This window comes from Aythya marila, assembly GCF_965140915.1.
Source record: "Aythya marila genome assembly, chromosome: 3".
In the NCBI taxonomy this organism is placed as follows: domain Eukaryota; kingdom Metazoa; phylum Chordata; class Aves; order Anseriformes; family Anatidae; genus Aythya; species Aythya marila.
The window spans coordinates 118,773,202-118,798,447 of NC_139044.1; the positions used below are offsets into that span (position 1 = coordinate 118,773,202).

Below are 25,246 nucleotides of genomic sequence, written 5' to 3' on the forward strand. Positions count from 1 at the left end.
TTCCTAACAATACTTAGGCAGGTCGTGGTCGGCATCCCGTTGGTGCGGTAGGCATCAATGTCTTGCAGGTTTCCCTGGGGAGGTAACATTAACCTCGGTTGATGTTCCTGCCTCCCCCCCCCCTCCTGACACAGAGCAACTTGCTGTGTTTATGGGTTGTGCCCCTGCACAACCAAGGTAAACGACCTGATCTGATCTTCTTGGACTTTAGCAAAGCTTTTGACACAGTTTCCCATAGGATCCTACTGGACAAAATGTCCAGCATAGAGCTAAAAAAAAAAAATAAATCATACGATGGGTGAGCAATTGGCTGATGAGCAGGGCTCAAAGGGTTGACGCACACTGGAACAGGCTCCCCAGGGACATAGTCACTGCACCAAGCCTGTCGGAATTTAATAAGCATTTGGACTGTGCACTTAGTCACATGGTCTAAAATTTTGGGTAGACCTCTGTGGTGCCAGGAGTTGGACTTGATGACCCTTACGGGTCCCTTCCAACTCACGATATTCTATGATTCTATGATTCTGTGCATAATCCCAAAGTCAGGGCAGCGCACAATTGGTGGCCCTGGCCTCACAGAGCACTTGGCAATCCTTGACAGGCTACAGGGCGTGCTGTGCTGATGGCAGTATTTTTTCAATCCAGGTGACTTGCAGCCTGGTACCATACTGCTGAACAAGCAATATGTACTATCAAAGGTTAGAGTTCTGCCCTGCTACTTTCACAACAATCCCTGTTTCACATTGGACCAACCTAGCTGTTTAGTTCTAACACACACCCGTCCATTGGGATTTATTTCTTTTTCATCATTCTCTGTAAACAAATTCAATGAGACTGTTATTCTTTTTTCATAGGTCTTCAACTGCAATCCTAATTTGACTATTCAATCTCCCCCTAATTAATTTGTTCCTGCTTTGGGTACATGTAACAATTGCCAAGTGACCCTTTTAGTCTCCCAGCTTAATTCAGTAGACTCAAAAAGTGACACCAACTTTTTCCAGACCTGTCTACCCCTGTTACTCTTAAGGCATTACTAGTCAAATTAAGTCCTGGTATCTTATAAGCTAAGGATGATTTGGCTGCCCCAAATTCTATCTACTAAGAATACAGACTCCTTATTAGGCCCCACCTCCAAATTTATCAAGGGGTCTTGGTGGGACGACTCTTCAGAGAACCTCTGACTGCCCTATTCTGAGTTTGTGACAGTGAACAATCTCTCTTCCCTTTTCAGTTCAGGGCATTCTCCTTTAAAATGACTGATCTGCCTGCATTTAAAACATCTTCTCTGTATCTGTTCCTGCTGTGGCCGGGGAGCAGGTGGCCACTTTGATTTTCCATTCCTGTTTCCTTTTTCTTCTTGATTCTTCTTCCAAAAGTGGAGATTTGTTATTAACATGTAAATTTAAGTCTTTCTCAGGCCTATATGCTGGCCAAACTACTGCAGGAGGCATTGTGGAACTGCAGGAGGCTCTTACTGCCCCATTTCTCCAGGCTGGCCGGATCCCTCGGGTCGGCTGCAGCACCCTCTGGTGTATCCCCTGCTCCTGTCAGCTTTGTGCCATCTGCAGACCTGGTAAGGGCTCCCTCTGCCCCATCACCCACATCATCAATGAGGATTAAAGTCAAACTGAACCAGACCCACTACTGACCCCAGGGTACTCTGCTGGTTACTGGCCTCCAACTAAACCAGTCCATGGCCTTTCAACCAGTTTTTGATCCACCTCATGCTGCCCATCCAGCCCAAACGCTGTCTGCTTGTCTATGAGGATCTGAGGGGAGCCAGGGTCAAAGTGCTGTCTGATAAAGCGTTCACATTTCTTACCCAGTGTGCAATACTCCAGATACACACAATAGGTCGTGATATTGGTTTTTACAGCATTTCACAAATCTGAGCGCCAAGCTGCTTTTCCACAAAGCCGGCCCGACTCTTGACTTTCCCTGATGATTTTTATAAAATTCTACACAGTAGAATTTTAAACTTATAAACTCCCCGTTACCCAGGGAGTTTGTTGAGTCCACTTCTGTGGTGGTTTTACTTGGGTGGACGGCTGAGCTCCACCACAGCCACTCTCTCGCTCCCCCTCCTCAGAGGGGAGCAGGGAGAAAATACGATGAAAAGGGCTCAAAGGTTGAGATAAGGACAAGGATATCACACAGTAATTATTGTGACGGGCAAAACAGACTTGGCATAGGGAGATAGTAAGATTTATTGCTTATTACTAAACAAGCTAGAGAAGTGAGAAACAAAGGAGAGAAACCAAAGGCACCTTCCCCACATCCACCCTCTTCCAACTCCTTCCCCCAAGCACCGCAGGGGAATGGGGGAATGGGAGTTGTGTTCAGTCTATGGCACTTTGTCTCCGCCGCTCCTTCTTGGTCACTCTCTGTCCCTGCTCCACGCGGGGTCCCTCCCACGGGTTGCCATCCTTCCCAAACTGAGCCTGCGGGGGCTGCCCACAGGCAGCAGCTCTTCCAGATATGGGCCCGTACCACGGGGCCCATCCCTGTGAGGGGAAGAAGAGGGGAAGGAGAGGGGGGGCTCTCATTATGAACACTTCTGTCCTCCCAAAGAACCGCTATATGTATTGAGGCCCTGCATCCTGGGATTTAGCTGAACGTCATTCATTGATGGGAAGTAGACAGGAATTTATTCTCTCTCCCCCTGTGCTTCCGCACAGCTTTCACTTGTGTTTATTTTTTTCTGTTTGTTTTGTTCTTTCCTTCTTTTCCTTTTTTTCCCCATTAATTAAATTAGATTAAATTAAATTTAATTAAATTAGATTCAATTAGATTAAATTAAACTAATTTAAATTCACTTATCTCGGTCCATGAGATTTTTGGGTTTTGTTTTCTTTTAAGCGTACTTACTTTTCCACACCTACTTCAAAGGAGGGGGAGTGAGAGCACGTTGTGGTGGAGTTCAGCTGCCCAGCAAAGTAAAACCACCATACCCCCCTGGCTGGGGCTTGGGATGCAGATGCCCCAGCAGCCTGGCTCAGCCCCAGCACAACCAGCAGCTGCCAAATTTCACTTTCAGGTGCTGTATCATCTAATGGCCTGACTTCCAAGAAAGAAGAAAGCCTCTCCCTGCTGTGTAAACAGGAAGCTTCAACCACTGCAGAGGCCTGGGGCTCTGTAAGGGGTGGGGTAAGAGCTGGACTTTGGCAGTGCAAGAGCTGGGCTGAGGCAGTGCAGCAGCTGGGCTGAGAGGCTGCCGGAGCTGGGCTGAGGCGGTGCAGAAGCTGCAGAGCACCAGGGAGGGCAGGTAGGTCCCCGCTGACTTGCGCTGGGCAGGGCAGGGGCCACACAGGGAGCCCCCTTTTCCCCCGGGCCTCTGGTGCCCAACCACCCTCTGGGTGAAGAACCTTTTCCTGATATCCACCCTGACCCTCCCCTGTCCCAGCTCCATGTTGTTCCCTCGGGTCCTATTGCTGGTCACCAGAGAGCAACGCCTGCCCCTCCGCTCCACTTGTGAGGAAGTTGGAGGCCGCCACGAGGTCTCCCCTCAGTCTCCTCCAGGCTGAACAATCCAAGTGACTTCAGCCGCTCCTCATATGTCTTCCCCTCTAGAAATTTTACCATCGTTGTTCCCTTAGTTAGTAGTTTTGCATGACAAGAGTGTAAGGGTATGTGGATGGCGAGAGTGTTGGCTTCATAAATGTTATCCAGTCTCCAGTCACTACTTGATGGGCCAGAGATTGCCTCTCTCCACGCAATCCCATTCTCTACCCCGTGTGGGCGAGTGCTGTAAGGATGAGAAGCCAGTGACGGATGAGACCAGTCCTGGCAGCTTATACATGGGTGCTGTTGAAGGCAGCGCCTTGTCCATGGCTATTTGTGCAGCCGTGCCAGTGGTTGCGTGTGTCTGTCTGTGTGTGCCTATCTCGGGGGTGCCCGAGGCTGGGTTCCAGCAGCAGGGCAGAAGAAATCCGTGGGCCGGGAACTATGGAGAGGCCTCTTCGAAGGGGTGGTGGCCTCCTCTAACCTGATGTAACAAAAGTCTGTTTTCCCCTTCCACAGCCATGGAGTCACAGGAGGAGAGAGCAGATGCTGGGGAAAAGGCACGAATTGCTAAGCAATTGCTGGCAGAAGCATTTGAGAAGGAAGGACTTGATGAAGAATACTGGCTCCCCAAACTGTCAGAGATATTGGGTGTTAAGTCAATAAATGCTTTGAAATATCTGCAATATGAAGACTACATTAAACTGGAGTGTGAAATACGGTCCCCCTGGGAGACCAAGGCACTCCGAAAGCTCTTGGGAATCACAGACAACGAAACAGCTGTTGATGAGCTGCAGAAGCAGCACTTGGAGATGATGAAGCAGAGACAAGAAGCAGCCAAGTTAATCCTACAGGAGCTGGAAGAAATGCAGAAGAGCCGCAGCCACAGCAAGGAAATGATAAGACAAAAAGAGACAGGACATGGGATTCCCAGGGAGTTCTGGGCACCACCAGTACTGGCACCACCAGTACCATTGCTGGATGAGCTGGTGAGCATCCAGAAGCAACTGGAGCAGCAGGAGAAGTCCATGGGGAAGAGGGAGAACGTCTCTGACGAGGAGGTCCTGAGGTGGGCATCGGGAGGCCTGGCTCTGCAGGGGATTTACCAAACCAACAGCCTGGAAGATGTGCTGGCAAAGCGAGAGCAACTCATCAGGGTCCCTGATGGCTTCATGCTCACTGGTCCAGTGCAAGGGTCGCTGCTTGAGAGGAAGGAGTTCTCCTCCTCTGCAGCAGAAGCTGCTTTCACCAAGTCCATGGAGCAGCTGGGGTTCAGCATCAGCACTTCTGCCAGTGACAGGTTCTCGGGGCTCAGTGTTGAAACAGGTGTAGATTCCGGCAAGTCCTCACAGTCAGAGGACTCCCGTCGGTCACGCTCGGAGCAGACGTACATTTGCACCACCATGTACCAATACATCCCTCTGGCCTCCTACTACTTCCAAAAGGACCAGCTTCGCCTCTCAGACGCAGCCCTGCGAGAGCTGCAAGACATCGAACAGCTTCTGAGCATCACCCAGGAGGCAGACAGGTTCCACCTACTGAAGAGCAGGTGCTCCAGCTTCTTCAGCAGGTTTGGGTCCCACGTGAACCAGGGACCCCTCCACTTTGGGGGAATATTCTGGTGGAAAGCATGTGCCGGAGGTTTCAGGGCAGAGCAATGGGATGAGATGAAGCAACAAACATCTGAAGCACTGAACAGCTACGTCAGGGCTAGCTTCAGTGGCTTCAGTACCAAGTGGGGAGTGAAGGGGGATGCTTCAAACTCCAGCTCACAGGCATCATTTCGGGGAAGAGACGGAAGCAGCACCCACAGAGCAGTTCAGCTCTATGTGACCAAAACAGGGGGCCCAGCAGAGACAGATTCCCTTCCCGAGTGGAAATGCGGGCTTGTGGCCAATAACACAACCTGGTGTGTGATCGACCGGGGCTCAAAGCTGATCCCAGTGTGGGACATAATCCTGTCCAATCACAGCAGCAATTTTAAATCCTCCCATCAAATGAGCAGCAGCCTCAGGACTGTCTACGAAGAGCTAAAGAATCGCAGCACTGGTGTGATCTTTGGAGAGGAACTGGCCAGTGCCGTAGAAGAGGCCAGAGCTTTCCTGGAGCAAGTGAAGACCTGGATGGGGATGGTGGATGAAAAGAAACTGCTCATGTTGCTAGATTTTAAACAGGGTCTGAGTAACAGAACAAAGAATCACAGTGTCTGGATCAACATATGTCTGTCAGACAAAGCATTGCAGGAGTTCCTGGTGAACACTGTTTCTTATTGCCAGAAGTCTTCTCCAGAAAACACCATCTACATCAAATCTCTGCTGCAGTGCCTGCTGGATCCTCACATCTATTTTGTCAAGGACTTCCCCAGGGCTTCCTTTATTATGCAGTGGGTCTTCCACAAGGAGCACACGCTTCCCAAAACTCCCAATATTTCCAGTCTTGAAGATCTCAATACGACACTGAAGCAGATGAAGGAGTATATCATGGAAGTCACCTACGCACCGGCAACTTCTGCATCTGCCATTCATGAGGCAAAGATCAAAGCCACCTTCACTGTAAGCCTGGCTGTTTCTTCCTTGCTCCAGTCTCTGCAGCAAAGGGCACAGGAAGACATAGAACTCTTAGTGCTCTTAGTTACAACCAGCACGGGATACCAAGTAGAAAGCGGCACTTTTCAGTACCTCCTTGGGTGTCGAGAAATTAATTTCATGATACAGGAAATGCGCGTGGCACATAACGAGTATCAGAGCCTGAAGGAACAGGATGTTTGCAGAGCTCAGGCCTTCCTGCTGCTGATGGGGCTCACCATAACTTCCGAAAACAGGAATATGGCTCCTGAGCCGAAGCATGACCGCTTAGATTTCATGAAAGAAAAGATGAGAAACACATGGTCCACAGAGATGAAAGCTCTCCTCGAAAAGCACAATGCATTCAAAGACTGGCAGATGCTGGAAAGAGATTTGCAATCCTTCATCGATGGGCAAGTAGAGGACACATCTGGCAACCTGAACAAAGACAGTATAACCAGAGATCTGGAAGATGCTTTTCAAGGCATGCAGCCTCCCAGTCAGTGCAAACCCAAATCAGACAGCAGCAAATCCAAAGCAAGTCAAGCCATTACAAACCCAGAGTTCCTCAACTTACTTAAGCGCCTCGGGCTGGAAAGGTACTATCCAAGAAAAATGGGCACAGAAGATTTCCACATAATACAGCAGACATCTGTACATGACAGCGAGCCCAGCAAGGACAGCGAGCTACCATTTTACTTCCTGCAAAGGCTCCTGACCGTGGATTATCGGGTGAGGTACCTGACTTGCAAGGAGACGAGTAAGCCGGGAGTCGCGCCCACACCAAACACCTCAGGGGAGGAGCACAAGCCCTCTGATTCCTTTGATGACTTTTTCAGTGACTTGGACAAAGGAGCCCCTGAATCTGTAAGCAGGGAGAGTCATGTGCACCCCATGGACCTCCAGATGGCAATTTTTCATTGTGCTGATGATTTCATGAGACAGTACCTTTCATCCAAGCTCGCTTTCTGCCAGTTTGCACTACCCCTCCTGGTACCAAACCCGGGCACTTCACAGATAGAGTTCCCTCTCTGGTCCCTCAGCCAAATCAAGAAGAGCTGGAAAGGGACGGAGGGATCGGGAGAGCAGACGAGGATTAGCAGTCACAACAACAAACTCATTTATCAAGCAGAAACGCCCATCGTGTCCTTCCTCCGCATCGGCAGCTCTCCTTCCTCTTCCAAGTCTCAGCTCCTGAATGCCCTACTGAGCACGAAAAAACACGACACTTTTTTCCACCGCCATTGCAAAGGCAGCACCAAAGACTGCTTCCTGATGAAAGGTGTTGTGGAGATCTCCTGGTACCTTCCCCGTGGTAGCGACGACGACAGCTTTAACGGCCCTGTTGCTTTTTGTAACCTGCACGGAGATGCAAGGGATCACGAACCCCAGCTGCAGTTTTTACAGGAGATCTCTGCCGTGATCGTGGTTCTTGTTTCTGAGTTGGATCAGAGCAATGAGAAGAAAGGAAGGAGAACTTTACATGATCTGTGGCAGTCTCGGAGGCCTTTGGTTTGCCTTTTCACTGAGAAAGAGAGCGTTGCAGCTGGCCGATCTAGCCAAAACGTAAGAATAGGGATCAAGAACAGAAATGAAGCAGAATTAGTGGGTGAGCTGACAAAAACCATCCGAGACCTAGTGGAAGGGTCGAGCACGCTTGTTAGCCTCAATGCATGCCTGAGCACAGCTCGCCAGCACGGCTTCTTAGTCGATGAAGATGCAGAAGCGTGCGTGACAGCCAAAGAAACAGCAATCATGCTGGTGAATCTGTTGAAGAAGGAGAAGTTGTCTGAGATCAAATCACAGCTACTGCCTCTTCAGGGAAAACTGTGGTACCTGTGGTGTAAAAAGGACAAAGAACTCACTCGCTTGCAGGAAAAGAGGAACAAGAGCATAGAGCATCATCGGAGCGAAATTGAATCGGAGAAGTCTGCAATACGAAGAGAGCAACTAGGCAATGCGTTGCCCCTCAATCAGCTGATGAAAACGGTCCTTGACTTTCTCCAGTCACAGCCAGACAATACCAAGAAATTCTTTCTGCAGTGGATGAAGATCTTCATGAACAACATCTCCTCTGATCGCCTTGATGAGCTGAAGAGAGAGTATCATCAGTTATGGTATCAAATCCTGGCATTAAAGAAAAACAATGAAAATAACAACCTGAAAACTCAATTGATGAAGAAATTAGATGCCCTTTCTGATGAAATCAATGATTCGTCCATTGGCCTTGAGCATATTTTGAGAGAGGTGGGGCAGATTTATGAGGCACTGGAATCAACAAACTCCAAAGAAAAATGGTATGTCAAACTACCTGAAATTGCTGCCAATCTGATGCTTTTAGGGTATCCCATTGAGCTGATGGATGGTGATGCTTCTTACATACCACTGCAATGGATTGGAGCCGTCTTTGACAGGTTAATTGAGAAGCTAGGGGACAAGCGAGTATTTGTGCTTTCCGTGCTTGGCATCCAGAGCACAGGGAAGTCAACCCTGCTGAATGCCATGTTTGGTCTGCAGTTTAACGTCAGCGCAGGGAGGTGCACCCGGGGAGCGTTTATGCAGCTCATTAAAGTGGACGAGAAGCTCCAACAGGATTTGAACTTTGATTACCTGCTCGTTGTTGACACAGAAGGACTTCGTGCCATAGAGATGGCCAATAAGCAGTCACATAACCATGACAATGAGCTGGCCACCTTTGTCATTGGCATCGGCAACATGACTCTGATCAACATCTTTGGAGAAAATCCTTTGGAAATGCAAGACATCCTTCAGATTGCTGTGCAGGCTTTCCTGAGGATGAAGCAAGTTAATATTTCCCCAGGCTGCCTCTTTGTGCACCAAAACGTGGGCGAAATAACCGCAAAGGAACAGAACATGGACGGACAAAGACGTCTGCAGGAAAAGCTGGATGAAATGACCGTGACCGCGGCCCAGCAGGAATTCTATGACATCACCTGCTTCAGCGACGTCATCCGCTTTGACGTGAAAACCCACATTCATTACTTTGCTCACCTGTGGGAAGGAAACCCACCGATGGCACCGCCCAACCCCACCTACAGCCAGAACGTCCAGGAATTAAAGAGCAAAATTCTCCAAGCTGCCAAGAAGGAATCGCACAGCAGCGTTTTGAGGCTCTCCAGCTTGAAAGTGCGTATTAGTGACTTGTGGAATGCCTTGCTGAATGAAAACTTCATTTTCAGCTTCAAGAATTCAGTGGAGATTGCTGCCTACAAGAAACTGGAAACTGCATTTAGTCAGTGGACCTGGCAGCTGAGAAGTCACATCTTAGACTTGCAAATGAAACTGGAAAACAAGGTGCGGAATGGAGAGTTGGGCAAGGTCACCACGGAACACCTTGAAAAACTGGTGCAAGAGACAAAAGATGCTATCACCAAGAACATGGAAACATTCTTCAGTGAAGACAAAGACCGTGAAATACTGATCCAGTGGAAAAGCAGCACAGAACTGAAGCTGAAAGAACTGAGAGAGTCCCTTCTTGTTGAAACACAAAGGAAGTGTGAGAAACTTATAGAACTAAAGAAGAGCCAGAGTAAACTGGATGAGAGGAAGTCTGAATATGAAAACGAGCTCCTGAGAAAGAGCAGAGAGTTGGCCCTGTCTCTAAAAGGCCAGAAATTAAGCGAAAGTAAACTGAGAGAATTCTTCAATCCTCTCTGGGTTCAGTGGCTTAATGAAGTGTCCTCTGCTGCTCCCCCTCAGGAAAAGGTGGACATCGATGTGGACATAGAAGGGGTCCTTCTAGATCACTTTAAGGAGCCTAATGTAGATAAACAAATCAGGAAGTTTTCCCAAAAGACTGTCTTTTCTCTTGACATAGAGAAACATGTGTCTAAGAAAAAAGGCTTCCGCATCTTTTCTAAGAGTTTGGACGATGCCGATGTGAACAACATGCACCACATTACAGATAGCATCATAACGCGTGTGAAGGCAAACATTGAGAAGAAGGAAAAGGACAAAATGGATTACAGTCAAACTTTTATTCATGAAATACTAAATGAAGTGGAGGAAGGTATGAATTCTGTCCCTACCACTGCAAATTACAGTTTTAATAAAGATTACAAAATAGATTTATCACTGTACCTGTGCAGAATGGCAGCAGAAAGGTTTAAAGACATGCATGCAGCATTCAGGAAAGCAAATGATCCAGTCGTCTACCTGGAGAGCAAGAGAGAAGACTTCTTTAAATGTTTCCAGATTTCCTGCGAAGGAGCCTCTTGCATCACAACATTTGCTGATTTCCTGTGCAGCAAGATTGCCACAGCTCTTCGGCACGCCATCTATGAGAAGACAGCTCTTGACATAGCTCGAGACGTGCAGAATAAACTACCAGATTTCAGAGGTAATAGATCCACTCTGGAATATTACATGCTGAAATACCTAGCAGAAGAAGAAAATTTTGAAAATTTCAAGCATTACCTTAAAGCCCCAGGAGACTTTTTAAATAATTACATTAAGACAAAAGTTGAGACGTACTGTTTAGATAAGAACAGAAGGCTAGAGATTTTTTTGAGAGACTCACTCTCTCGTTACTCTGAAAACATTCAGTCAGCTGTTTTTGCATCAACCATGGTTGTCAAAGATAGAAAAGACAGAAAGGATAAAATCTCTCTTTGGCTCGATGAATTCTGCAGAGCACTTGGAGACGTGCTAAACTTGCCCAGGAGCGACCTGAAGGGCATTGAACATCAGGAGATAACAGACACAGAGTTCCTGAATAATGCCATGACAGAAGCACTGTCTCCCGTTATTGATGATCTCAGGAAAGAGTTTGAAGAAGCTCGTATGAGCTCCTTTGAAAGGCAGCCTCACACAATAGTGGCTGAGCAGTTTGCAGGGTGCCAGGAGCAGTGTCCATTTTGTGGGGCTGTTTGCACTAACACTATGCCAAAGCATGACGGAGACCACCGGGTTGTCTTCCATCGTCCACAAGTTTTGACAGGCTACAGATGGCATAAAACAGACAACCTAGTAATTGATATTTGTTCTAGCAGTGTTTCAAGTGACTGCTTATTCAGGATTGGTGAAGACACATGGATCCCCTACAAGAAATACCGGGATGCAGGACATCCCTATTCCACATGGAGCATTCTTCCTGATCCATCCATGCAAGCATACTGGAAATGGTTTGTGTCTTCTTTCAGGACACAACTAGAACAACACTACAATGGGAAATTTCATGGCAAAGGAGAAATCCCTGCTTCATGGCAGGAAGTTACAAAGCAGAATGCACTCGCTGAACTGGAGAAATGTTAGGCTAAGTTGGTATGAAGGAAAAATGCAGCTGCATTGTATTTTAGAAGAACATAACATGGGGATAACCACAAAATCTTCTTGTAATGATTATGACTTAAACCATGTCAATAAAACTAAATGTAATTGCTGCAACATTGGGCGAACTAAGGAGTGCTTCTCATGCTGCTGCTCAGCGATTCCCTTGCTGTGTGATAAAGTCAAAGTCCTCTTCCTTTCTTGCCATAAATATTTACATCGGCTTTGTCTTAAAGCAAACTAGAAGAACATTCTGGTAGCAAGCAGTCATACCGCCAAGATCAAGACCAAGTGCCAGATGAAGAGCAAAGGCAGCATTAGCAAGTACCAGTTTTATCAGCTGCTATGGGAAAAGACATGACACTGGCAAAAGAACAGCTTCCCTGCAGCAATACTTGTCACACTTGCAGAAAGGACAGAGGGGTCTGCGAGCAGGTGAACATTTGTGGGGAACTTGGCTATTTTGGTTTTTGGGATTCTTATTTGCATTCATAAACTCAGTACTCAGGTGCTATTCTCTTTCTGATGCCATTAAAGCAATTAACGCAGCAGCCTATGCGGATTTAGACAGTGATTTTAACTGTGTGGTTATTAGGTATATGTCCTAGGTTAAGATGTACCCCCACTTCCATGAGCCATTCCTATTCATGAGCCTGGGCCTGGCAAAGTTCCCTGCAGCTCCTAGCCACCCCAACTGCTTTTGCCCAGCACTTCTGTGTTGGGTAAAAGCCCTTTATAACCAAAGTAGAGAATTAGACAGCTTTGCAGCTTCCTCAGCAGCTGTCACCAGTGCGTTTGTGCTGTCAAGACAGGCAGGTGGCAACTGAACAAAAAGGGTCTGGAGAACATGGAAGTGGCTCTGCCTGCACCAGTGCAGTGGGAGGAGGTGTTTACTCTGCACTTTTCCTGCAATCCTGCTGCAAACCCAATGACCAGAGTCTCCTGAAGAGCTGTCAAGAGTGGTGATTCATTATAATGGTTTGTAGTCTTTGCTAATAAACTGTTTGAGTTGGACTGGACTGGTCACTGCATGCTTCATTTCAAGGTGAGCCACAATTATCCTAGAATCATAAAATCAGAATGGTTTGGGTTGGAAAGGACTTTGAAGATCATCTAGTTCCAATCCCCCTGCTATGGGCAGGGCCACCTCCCACTAGATCAAGGTTGCTCAAAGCCCCATCCTTCCTGGCCTTGAACACCTCCAGGGATGGGGCATCCACAGCATCTCTAGGAAACCTGTGCCAGTGCCTCACTGCTGTCATATTAATGATTTTCTTCCTAATTTATAATCTAAATCTCCCCTCTTTTAGTTTTAAGCCATTCCCCCTTGTCCTATTGATACACGTCCTGATAAAGAGTCCCACCCCAGCTTTCCTGTAGAATCCTAGAATCATGAAGGTTGGAAAAGCCCTCCAAGATCATCTGGTCCAACCATCACCCGATCACCAATGTCACCCACCAAACCATGTCCCCAAGCACCACGTCCAACCTCTCCTTGAACACCCCCAGGGATGGTGATACCACTGCCTCCCTGGGAAACCCATCCCAATGCCTGGCTGCTCTTTCTGAGCAGAAATGTCTCCTCATTTCCAACCTGAACCTCCCCTGGTACAACTTGGGCCCATTCCCTTCTTATCGATGGGTATCACATTTGCAAGTCTCCAGTCATCTGCAACATCTCCAGTTGACTAGTGATTTAAAGATCAAAGCCAAATTTCCTTAAGTGGTATATTCTTTATTGCAGCGCTGGATGCACGGGGGATCTTTCCACCTATCGTGCATGTTCGAAGTGACAAACTATCTCGTATTTATACAGCAAAACAATGAATATTCAATTAGCGTCTATACATAGTCATAACCTAACCCTGCCTACTCTAGCTTCGTATGCTAATTAGCTTATCAGTCCTTGCGCTTGCACAATGCCTTCCAAGAATTGTGGGCTGGGGTCTTCAGGATGTGGGCAGTGGTCTTTGGGAGGAAGGCCATAGGTCTTCCTCATAATGCACTTTTCACCTTTGCTTAATCAGTTGTTTTCCAGGCTGTAAAAATGCTGAGTTGTCTTTCGGATTAACTGAGGGTCAGCAGATAACAGGATGTCTCAGTTAACAAGACGTAACAGACAGTTGACTCAAGTTATCTCAAGTCTCAGCCTCACTGAGGGTTAACGGATAATGGGATGTTTTCAAATAACAAGATGCTTCAACATAACAGACGGTCTACAGATAACAAGATGTCGTTTACTTTGTCCTTGCTAACTTTTAACCACAAGTTCTATTCTATCCTAAAGTGAGTTTATACAATATCATTCCACAAGTTTTATTCTATCCTAAAGTGAGTTTATACTATATCATTCCCTCCTTTTTTGGAAAATCTAGTAAATTCTTTCACTTATTACGAAAATTTTCTTCACAGTCTTTATGATATGTACCCCTCAATACCTTGCCATGCACATTTGTCAAGGAGGCTAACATGGACATTCGTTGTAACAATTTCCAATTCCAAACAAGTAATACAAAAGGCAATATTAAACTTATACCAACTAATATCAATAAAACAATAATTGGGTGACTCAATGTGTTCAAAATCCCAGTTGCAGTTGGCGACCATCCAAAAAGTGTATCCCACCAGTTGTGACTTATGCCTTGTTTTACTCTTTGCAAAGCTCTGCTTATTTCCTTTGTATCATGATGGACAGTAATTAGTCTTTTCTCCATTTTCCTGAATGCCTTTTAAAATTTTAATTAGGTCTTGGTGTTTAACTAGTTGCTTCACTAGTGTGAGGTTCATCCCAATAGGTGTAGGTAGTAACTTATGATACATTGTGTTGTTAGACTTGATCAGCTGGTGGGATACCACTGGTGCCAAATATAGAAAATCACACCTGACGATTCTAACGAAGTTACAAATAAAAAAATTAGAATGATTTTTGCTATGGAGAGTTATATTCTCCTTGTCTATTTCTACAAAATCACAAGCAGTTCTTAAACACACGCACCCTTGACCAACATATACAAGCACAGTCTTTTGACTAGTATTTGAATGAATTTCAAAGTGGCAGATACCTTGCTCTGTGTCAAAACATACATCCCGAGCATCAATTGTATTACTTTCACAAATAAATCCTTGTTGTTCCTGGGTAACACATGATTCTAGATTTATAGACTGCCATTTCCCATTCTCCATTTGTGCCCATGTTCTATGCTCCGAAGGATAAAGCACTGTCTTCTCCTGGTTTAATCCTAGTGCAAGGATCAGGTGAATAACATAAACTGTGGCATTACGTATAGTAAGCACAAAGGCAGTAGCCATGTTAACAACGGGATCATAAGTAAAATTCACCAGGGTCCACCAAGACTGGAACTTCTTCTCAAAATCATTGGTATTGTCCCAAACTGCCTTTCGGACTTCAGCTGGAAAAATGCCTTCACTTCCTTCCCTAATAAACAGGGCAGCCGTTGCCTGCAGCCATAACTGTGCTTGCATACAACTAAGAGCTAAGGATACATTATCTTGAACCATACTAAGTGCATCTATTATTAGCTTGTGGTCTTGGTCTTCTGCATTTTCCCATTTTGGTAACACCTTTGAAACTTGCCATTGGCTAGTTCCCAATGCCAATAAGGATGATTGTAGGGGTTGTTTTAATTTTGTCAAATCACTTGTTGCTGTGGCTAGCTTATTCATTAATATTTCTGAATCAAATTTAAAATTCCTAACCCTGTTCCTAGCATTCCAGTTAAGTCTCTTCGTGTCCTGCCCCTGAAGTGTACTTGCTTCTGTGACCATATTGTCCAGTCTTCAAATGATGTTCTTAAGAAAGGAGAACAGGCTGGTTGAACTGCTGAGATGTTGATTTGTATTAGCAATTCAACACGCTTGAGTGACCATTCTGGATTAAATAACAATTTCTATTGGCCTGTGTTCCTTACTACATACGGGCCTGTTTCATAAATTTTGGATTCCAGTTTAATTAGAGGTGGGGCATGGGTTGTAGGGGGTCTCACTGTTGTAGGAATTGCCACATATATTGTAAAATTTAATATGAGGCCCTCACCATTATTGACTTTGAACTGTTGGCCATTATTATTATTCCAAAAACAGCTGATTTCTACATTCTGTGTTAATATAAAATTATACCAGCAATCCAATTTACCTGGGCAAATACAACCCTCTTGTTGTTCATTTTTGGAAATCAGTTTAACTAAAATCCCCGTTGCTTTCTCGTCGGTTGTTCCATTAAACATTCGACACCCTATTTTAATTTCATCCCCTATGGTTCTTTGGTGTGTCCACCCTTCCCCTAATTTTCGCCATTCTGATGGTTTATTTAAATAGTTACCATTTGTTTGCCAGATGACCATGACTGATAACTTTCCATTAAAATTCTTATCCTCTGTTGTTACAGCTTCAGTCCAAGGCCACCCACCATTCTCTATTATCACAGAGGCACCTTCTTGAATCACAATTACAATTATAAGCCATAAAAACAAAACAGTTCTATGAACAAATCTTCTGCCAACCATATTACCAAATACTCCCAACCATAATGTCCTCATTTTGTTCGACTAAGCTTTAGTTTCAGTTCGTCGTCACCTGGTGTTACTTTCCAAGGAGCTCCTGGAGCCTTCTTCACTCAGGAATAGTGGATCCAAGCAGCTTGTTCTCTAATCTTGATAGCAGTGTGAGTTGTCAGCAACACTTGATATGGTCCATTCCATTTTTCCTCTAGGGGTTGTCCTGAAAAAGTCTTTATATATATATAGTCCCCAGGCTTAAAGGGGTGGATTGGTTGATCCAACCCTCTAGCCCTGGTCCCTAACACAAATTTATGTACTTTATTTAATTGTTTTTGAAGTTCAGTTATATAAGTATATAAATATTCTGATCCCAGCTGCGTTAGATCCTCTCCACTAAATAGAAATTGATATAGCCTTCCATATAAAATTTCAAAGGGGCTCAAATTCTCTTTTACTCTAGGTTTAACTCTAATTCTGAGTAATGCTAAAGGGAGGGATTAAGGCCATGACAATTTAGCCTCTTGTCCGATTTTAGCTATTTGTTGTTTAATTAAATGGTTCATTTTTTCTACCTGTCCACTTGCCTGTGGTCTATAAGGAGTATGTAGTTGCCAATCTATCTTTAAGATCTTACTTATCTGTTGTACCACTTGTGCACAAAAATGTGAAACTCTATCAGAAGACATTGCTACTGGAATCCTGTAGCGTGGTATTATTTCATTTAACAAGACTTTAACCACTTCTCTTGCTTTGTTTGTTCGACAGGGAAAAGCTTCAGGCCATCCTGAAAACGTGTCAGTCAGAACCAGTAAATAAAGATACCCCCCTTTTCTAGGGAGTTCTGAAAAATCAATTTGCCACTGTTGTCCTGGATAATTTCCTTTACCAATTATTCCAAATTTTATTCTATTCTTAGTATTGGGGTTATTACGTAAACAGATGCTACATTGTTGAGTTACTTGTTTTATTGTTGTGTATAAATTTCATCCCACTAATGTCTGACTCATGCTCTTATGCAATGTGTCAGCTCCCCAATGTGTTTTTTTGTGTTCTGTAAGAACTATGGGCCATATCAAATTAGAGGTTATTATCACTCGGTTATCTTTTAAATATACCCATCCATCTGGTTTCCTTTTACCTTTCAAATCTTCAATTAATTTTAAGTCTTCTTTTGTATAATTTGGCTTTTGGTTCATGTACATAGTTTGGATTTTACCGTCTGGTATCAAAGACAATGCCTTCACCTCAATTATTTCAGCTGCCCATTTAGCCTCCTGATCTGCCAATTGATTTCCAATTTCAAAATCGGCATTCCCCTTTTGGTGTCCCCAACAATGCATGATAACTACTTTTTCTGGTTGTTTTACTGCCTCTAACAACCTTAAAATTTCTTCAGCATGTTTTATCTGTTTTCCCTGAGCAGTCAGCAATCCACGTTCTTTCCAAATTGCTCCATGAGCATGTACCACGCCGAATGCATATTTAGAATCTGTCCAAATATTTATTTTCCTTCCTGCTGCTAGTTCCAGTGCTTGCATAAGAGCAATTATCTCTGCTTTCTGGGCGGATGTCCCAGGGGGTAATGGTTTAGACTCAATTACCTGTTGAGCAGTTGTAACAGCATATCCTGCCTTACGTTGTCCTCGTTTTACAAAGCTGCTTCCATCAGTATACCAAGATTCATCAGCATCTTCTAAAGGTTCTTCCTTAAGATCGGGTCAACTAGAATACACAGCCTCCATTGTTTCTATACAATCATGAGTTATAGGTTCATCCAGAGTTCCGCTAAGGAAAGAAGCTAGATTTACGACGTTAGTGACCACAATTTCCACATCATCTTGTTCTACTAATATTGCTTGATATTTTAAAAATGTTTGTGGTGAAAGCCAATGATTTCCTTTTTGTTCCAAAACTGTTGAGACCGTATGGGAGACTAACACTGTCATTTTCTGTCCCATTGTAAACTTCCGAGCTTCTTGTATATTGATAACAACAGCTGCAACAGCTTGAAGGCATCCAGGCCATCCTTTACTTACTTCATCTAATTGTTTAGAGAAGTAAGCTACTGCTCGTTTATAGGGACCCAATCTTTGTGCTAGTACTCCCAAAGCTATCCCTTGTCTCTCATGAGAAAACAACCAAAAGGGTTTTGAGAGATCCGGTAATCCCAAAGCCGGAGCTTGCATCAATTCTCGTTTAAGTTGTTTAAAGGCGTTTCGTGCTTCTCCAGTCCAGACTAACTTTGACTGATTACTCTTTATCAATTCATATAGAGGCTTTACCATTAGTCCATAATTATAAATCCAAAGGCGACACCAACCTGTCATTCCTAAAAAGGTTCGTAGCTCCTTTACCGTTTGGGGTTCTGGAGTCCGGCAAATGACTTCCTTACGTTCAGTTCCTAGTTCTCGCTGACCTCCCGAAATTCCAAATCCCAAGTAGGCCACGTGTTGTTGAACCAGCTGGACTTTCTGTTGAGAGACTTGATATCCATTTAAACCCAGAAAATTAAGGAGATTTATAGTCCATTGAATACAACTCTCTTTAGTCTTGGTAGCTATTAAGAGATCATCTACGTATTGTAACAAAGCCCCTTCAGTGTCCAGAGGTATCCAAGTTTCAAGTTCCTTTGCTAATTGGTTTCCAAAAATAGTGGGGCTATTCTTGAATCCTTGAGGTAGCACTGTCCACGTTAGCTGTGTCTTTCTGCCTGAGTCAGGGTTTTCCCATTCAAAGGCAAATAGGTTTTGGCTTTCAGTGGCTAAAGGTAGGCAGAAGAAGGCATCTTTTAAATCCAGTACAGTAAACCAGACTTGACTATTCCTTAATTTAGTCAGCAAAGTATAAGGGTTTGCCACTACTGGATGTATATCCTCGGTGATCTTATTTATGGCCCTCAGATCCTGAACTAGCTTATATCTTTTTCCATCTGCCTTTTTAATTGGCAATATGGGTGTATTGTATTCTGATTCGCATTCAATCAATAATCCATACTGTATAAATCTATCAATTATCTCTTTAATTCCATTCCTATCTTCTATCCTCAAAGGATATTGCTTAACCTTAACGGGTTTCTCTCCTGGCTTTAATTTAATAATTATTGGGGTCACATTTTTAGCTCTTCCAGGAACTTCAGTGGCCCAAACTCCTGGATATACTTGATTTATGATCTCTAAGGGTATTTCACTTTTAGGGTCCGTTTGTATTAGTGCCAAGCTTAACACATTTATTAGTTGTTCTTCTCCTATCCTTAATTCCATTTTCCCCTTTTCAAAGATAATTTCTGCTTCTAATTGTTCTAACAAATCTCGACCTAATAGAGATTTTGGAGATCCAGGTAGGTATAAAAATCTATGTATTCCCATTTGTTTTCCCAATTTATATTTCAATGGTTTTAAGAAAAAGGCTTTTTCTTGTTGGCCAGTGGCTCCCATCACAGTCACAAAGTCTTAATCTTCTGGTATTAGTTTCTGGTTCAGCACTGAATAAGAAGCACCCGTGTCTATTAAAAATTCCATCTCCTGTTCCAATTTCCCTCGCTTAATATTAACCAGTGGATCTGCTAGGGTAGAGTCTCCCGCTCCCCCTCATTGGTTCATAACCATTACTAGCTTGTTTCCTTCTTGCCGCTTCGGGCATTCATTTTTCCAATGTCCTACCCCTTTACAATAGACACTCTGTTCAGCCCGCAAGGAGGATCGCATCATCATTCCCCCCCTTCCCCTGCCTCGAAGAGGTTCTTCCTGTTTTCATAGGGCTGCCACAGTGGCAGTTGCACTTGTTTCACCTAATTTTTGTCTTTCATTCCCCTCGTGATTTCTAAACACCTTCCAAGCTTCTTCTATTAATCTTTCTAAATCCCTTACGTCTGGTTCTTTCATTTTCTGAAGCTTTCTTCTAATATCTTCTGTCGATTGACCTAAAAATAGAGATACTAACTGAAGTCTACCCTCCTCTGAGGAAGGGTCTATAGTGGTAAACTTCTGCATTGCCGCCCTCAGCCTTTCAAGAAATTCTGATGGGGTTTCTGAGATTCCCTGTTTTATTGTATATAGTCTTGACCAATTCACAGACTTTGGTATTGCATTTTCTAAAGCAATCCTAATCCATTCTTGATATCGTTTTAGCATCCTATAATCATTCTCATCATTATAATCCCAATTAGGATCTGCCCTAGGCACATGTACTTCCACTGTGCCGGGCAGGACTCCCAAGGCTACTTGGGTTTGTACCAGCGTTCTAGCAGCTTTAACTATTAACTGTTTTTCAGTTTCTGATAATGCAGCCAACATTATCTCTATATCACTCCAATCCGGGTCTAAGCTTTTCACGATCAATTCAAACCTTTTGGCCACCGCCTCTGGATCATCTCGATACCCTGTCACTGCCTCTTTCCAAGAGTCTAGTTCATTAGTTGTGAAGGGTACTTTAATTCTAGCAGGTCCATTAGCTCCCATAGCCTGCCACAGAGGGGCTTGGATTATTGGTCCTAATTTACTCCATGTATAAGCAGTTATTGGAGTAAACCCCTTAGAGTCTATGTCATTTTCAACTCTTTCAACTTCTATTCCAGTACCTACATCACCAGTCTTAGGTGGCAAAACATAATCTTCCATCCTTTCCTCTGGCTCATTTAATTTTAAACATCTCTGCCCAATGCTACATGCCGAACAACACCTCCTTATCTTCACTGCTCCATCCCTCCTCATATCCTTTTCTATTGATAAGATTAAAGGGTCTTGTGGAGCCAGATTAATGCCACACTCCTTCTGCCATTCTGTGTGGTTTCTCAGGAGGGCCTCACAAGGGCAGAATAGAGGGGGACAATCACCTCCCTCCACCTGCCAGCCACGCCTCTGTTGCTGCAGCCCAGGATGCAGTTGGCCTTCTGGGTTGCAAGTACACACTGACGGCTCACGTCGAGCTTCTCATCCACCAAAACCCCCAAATCCTTCTGCGCAGGGCTGCTCTCAATGAGTTCTTCTCCCAGCCTGTACTCATGTCTGGGATTGCCCCGTCCCAGGTGCAGCACCCTGCACTTGGACTTGTTGAACCTCATTCGGTTCACAGGAGAACACTTCTCAAACTTATCCAGGTCTCTTTGGATAGCATCCCTTCCTTCTGTCGCTCCCCTTCTCTGGTCATCCCTTTTCCAAGCTGTCAACTGACCAAGGCCTTCTCTGAGGTGTACAATCACCAGGATCAAAACTAACAGTTGGCCTCTGCCTGTCATTATTTATAAATCTTAGGTTTCCAAATAATTATGAATATCAAGAATAAGATGCATGCTTCTACAAGAATAAAAACCCCTTGCAGGCACTCCAATCCTGTATAAGCCAGTCCTTTCTCCCAGTCACAAGTCACATTCGTTAGTTATGTGAGATGTGTACATCTGATTCGTGTCAGTATGGAACAATGCTAGAGCCACATGGTATGATGAATGTGACCTTCTGTCTTACATACCCTTGTATAACCACAAGTCTAAGAAAAACAGAGTGGTTAATGTATATAATTCTTGGATCTTGCAAAGGAATGTTTTAGCAATTCATGTCAATAGAGAGCTTGAAGGGAAATGTATTTGTAGGTTTTTCCTTGAAGTCTCTGATATCAGGGGGTTTTCAAAATAACTGCTAACTATTATGATTGTTGCATGGGACACTATGCAAGTCTCTGATATCTGCCCAGGAGATTAGGGAGACGGGAAGAGCTGAAGAACAACTAAAAGACAAAGCTTTCAGGGGACATTGCACAAGTCTCTGACATCCAGCCAAGTTGGACAAAGGAGAAGGACAAGAGGGAGGAAGACTATGAGCCTTCAGCTCAAGAGACCCACAGAGACCCCCAGAGGGACCACCAGAGACTGATATGCATGCTCTAGTAGGAGGGTTTGGATTCCGGAAACTAATTATAATAACCCTGATTTTTTTAGAAGTATTAATGAATATGTATTAGCCTAGGAGCATAAAAACCAGCTGCTTGATATAACTGGTATGCGTCTTGGTGGAGCACAGACTCCCGGCGCACCCAGCGCTGTTTGCTTACCTCTATTCCCTTAATAATTTGTAAACTTTGATTGTAACCCTATTTTGAAGACTGAACCATTTATTATAAATGGGGGCTCATCCGGGATGGCTTTGGTTCCTGAATTCTGATTTGATCTAGGAGAGGCACCCCACTATTTGATGGCTCCTGTTTGAGTCAGGTCAGGACTAATGCCATCTTGAACCTGAATAAAGGTAAGCAAAGAATTTGTGTTTTTTTTTATGAGCTCCCTTGCCGGCTGCAGCACTGTATTTTGCCAATAATTCTGCGCGCGAAGATCCGAACGAAGACGACGGAGTCGTAAGTTTTTAAGGAGTATACCATTCGGTTGGGTGGGATTCGGTTGCCTGTGTGTGTAAGAGTGTGACTGAGATGGAACTTAGTTCCGAAGTGAGTGTGGAGGTCTTCTAACCGTGGTTCCAATCTCCCGTGAGGGACTTGGCCGGTGAAGGAAGTGATTTGTATAGGATTTGTGGGTGCGTGATAGGTCCTAAACCCCCTGCAAGACACTCTTACTAAGGTAATCAAGGGCTGTGGGAATTGCCGTAGTAAAATTCCTAGATGGGTCAGACAGAATTGATGACTAAGGACCAGAAGAAAGGGAGCAAATTACCAGAAAGTCCATTAGGAATAATGATTAGAAATTGGAACAATAGGGGCCCCAGAAAATGAAAGAGAAAATTGAAAATGGTCCAGTATTATATGATAGAATGACCAAAAGAACCCTTAAGACCCCGTGTATTTTGGTCGATATTTGGGTCCATGGAGGACTGGGTCTGTCAGGCTTTGAACATTAATGTTAACAGTAGAATACCCATGGATCCAGAAGAGAGCAAGTATGCTGTAGCTGAAACATTGGAATTAGAAACTAGAGAGTGATTGATTAAGAATGAATATGTGCTACATTTGTGATGTACTGTGTTTGTGCTGCGCTTAGACCTCCAGATAACAGGAGCCCCTCGGACCCCAAGAACCAGATCAAAATAACCTCATGGTCCCGACTTTAACCAAGGGGTCTGAGATAAGGAGGACTGTTCACAAAGGGATAGGTTATGCATATGTATAGGAGTATTGGGAAACTTCATGTATATGTAACTCTTTACTAGATATAACCAGAGCAAGTTGCCACGATAGGCGTGCACGACTTTGGTGGGACTACCCCCCACCCCGTGCCGTCCAGCGCTGAGTAAAAATACCTACTTTACAATCTTACTGATTGTGGAGTCAGCTTTCTGTGAGTCATTTTGGTGAGCCAGGCAGGAGACACTCTGCTCGGCTGTGGGATCGGCTGCGGCGTGGACGCCCCTAGGTGTACCCTGAGTGTTTTGCTCAGAGGGGACTCCACTCTCAGCCGCTCACCGCAGGAGCAGACAAAGATCTCCTGAAGCCGTGGACAAACAGTATGTTTTCAGCTGCTGGAGGGATACTAACTGGAGTGTTAATAATTGTATGCGTTATTCTTAAAGGTCCAGGTATTTTGTGTTGAAAGTATTTGTGTAAGTGTAAGGGTTTGAAACAAAGTGGAACAAGTCACTCCACAAAGAACACAGTCAGAGACAATACTTGTTTGGTTAGTTATCATTCTAAATTATATTCTTGTGGTATGAATGAGATGTGCTGGAGGCCTGTTATAAATGAGGTCTCAACTCAATCTGAATTTTGTAATATTTATAAAACAAATATTTCTAAAAGGTATAAAAGGCAAGTAAACAGCGCTGGGTGTGCGGGGAGTCCACGCTCCACCAACACGCACACACAAACATCCAACATTCTAAATATAGAGAACATGGCTTTACATACTAAACCCGACTATGCCTATACATACAGGAAAGGTAACAAACAATCCTTTAAGTTCCATAACTTACTAAAATCGAGTACGCCTATACATATTCACGATCAGAAAAGGTAACAAACAATCCTTTAAGTTCCATGACTTAACAGTCTCCATTTTCCATTCCTATTCTCAATTACTAATAAGTCTCCATTTTCCATTCCTTTTGAACAATATGTCTCACTTTAAGTTGTCAAGCAACTCGGTCTTCAGGCCTTATGTATCCTGTTCTTCCCAGATTGAAGAAAAGCGTATCCATCTCCTTTTCAAGGCCAATAGGCCTGGGTCAAAAGGCACGTCCAGGTCAACAGGGGGTGTAACAGCAAAAGCCTTCTATGGCTGTAGCAGCAGAGGGGCCCATGGCGTAGCAGTCGGATCAGTAAAGGAGCCCGCAGCTCCCTCACTATCTGGCAAGCCACACGTTTGTGATTGTGGCTCCACATGGCTCTTTAAGGCCTCAGAGATTGCTCGCCAGGTGCTGAGCAATCCCACTGCAACCTTGTCATTTTTAGTTGCAGAGTCCCACACCTTGACCTCAGTTTGGTCCCATATTTCAGGATCATAAACTGTCCGATTGTTAAGGAGAATAAGCTGTAAGGTTACCAGGACAGTCTTTGTTCCTAAGGACGTATGATTCCCCATAATGTGCAGCTGCTTACCAGCGAGAGGCAGTTGTGTGCACAGGTCCGCTTCTCTCAGCTTGAGCTTCTCTCCAGCTCCGGTGCACCTATTTCCAGCAACTTTCTGTATGAGCTTCTCTGAGCGGTTTGCTGAGTCTGGCCGAACCCATCTTCATGAGGCAATCAATGTGCCTGCTCCCGTCCTGGTCTCCATTCTGCCAGCCTGTTCCCTCTCACTCCTTTTTCCTGCTTCTTTATTGATGACGTAACTTCATCGTGTTGCCTTTCTGGTTTTTTTTTGTTTGTTTGTTTGTTTGTTTGTTTTTTTCCTTCCTTTTTCTTGAGGGCAGGCTCCCCTCTTACACCCTTCTCTCCACAGCAGTTCTTTTCAAAACAACTTTTCATTGGTCAAACAACTTTGAATGTAACAACAACAGCAAACACCCAGAAACTTCCATGCCTTAATGGCTGGAGAACAAGAGACCAGCTGGAGAACAAGAAACCGGAGACTGCATGGAGTCTCCTGAATCACCCTTCTTTGTTCCCTCTAAACTCTTGTATATTCCTGATGGCCTCGTCGTTAAGAGTCTAATGTTATCTCAACCATGGGGCTTTCCAACCCCCATGGCCACATTCCCACATCTCCCCCTTCTTTATTAATATCAACCATTTTCTCAACACGAATTACCACTCCATATATAACAAGGCCTCTCTGTGTGATTGCGTGATTGTGCTGTGTGAGTGAGACGCAGTGTCGCTGCAAAGCGAGTGCAGTGTTCCGATCCGCGGTTCCATATTCTCTGCGAGGGGAGAGGGCGGAGATGAACAAAGTGCGTGACAGACTGAAAAGAAGGGCTGTTTTATTCAAGTTTTGATTGGTGG

The 25,246-nt window shown here is 44.5% G+C and overlaps 1 protein-coding gene across 1 annotated transcript; it reads left to right on the forward strand.

The window, feature by feature from the left end:
- Positions 1-4,022: 4,022 nt before the first annotated feature.
- Positions 4,023-11,339, forward strand: LOC309876715 (interferon-induced very large GTPase 1-like; the record flags this gene model as incomplete). The annotated part of the gene is made up of 1 exon (XM_082757344.1): positions 4,023-11,339. The coding sequence occupies one exon, from the start codon at positions 4,023-4,025 to the stop codon at positions 11,337-11,339; it is 7,317 nt and encodes a 2,438-aa protein (XP_082613470.1).
- Between the last annotated feature and the right edge of the window lie 13,907 nt (positions 11,340-25,246).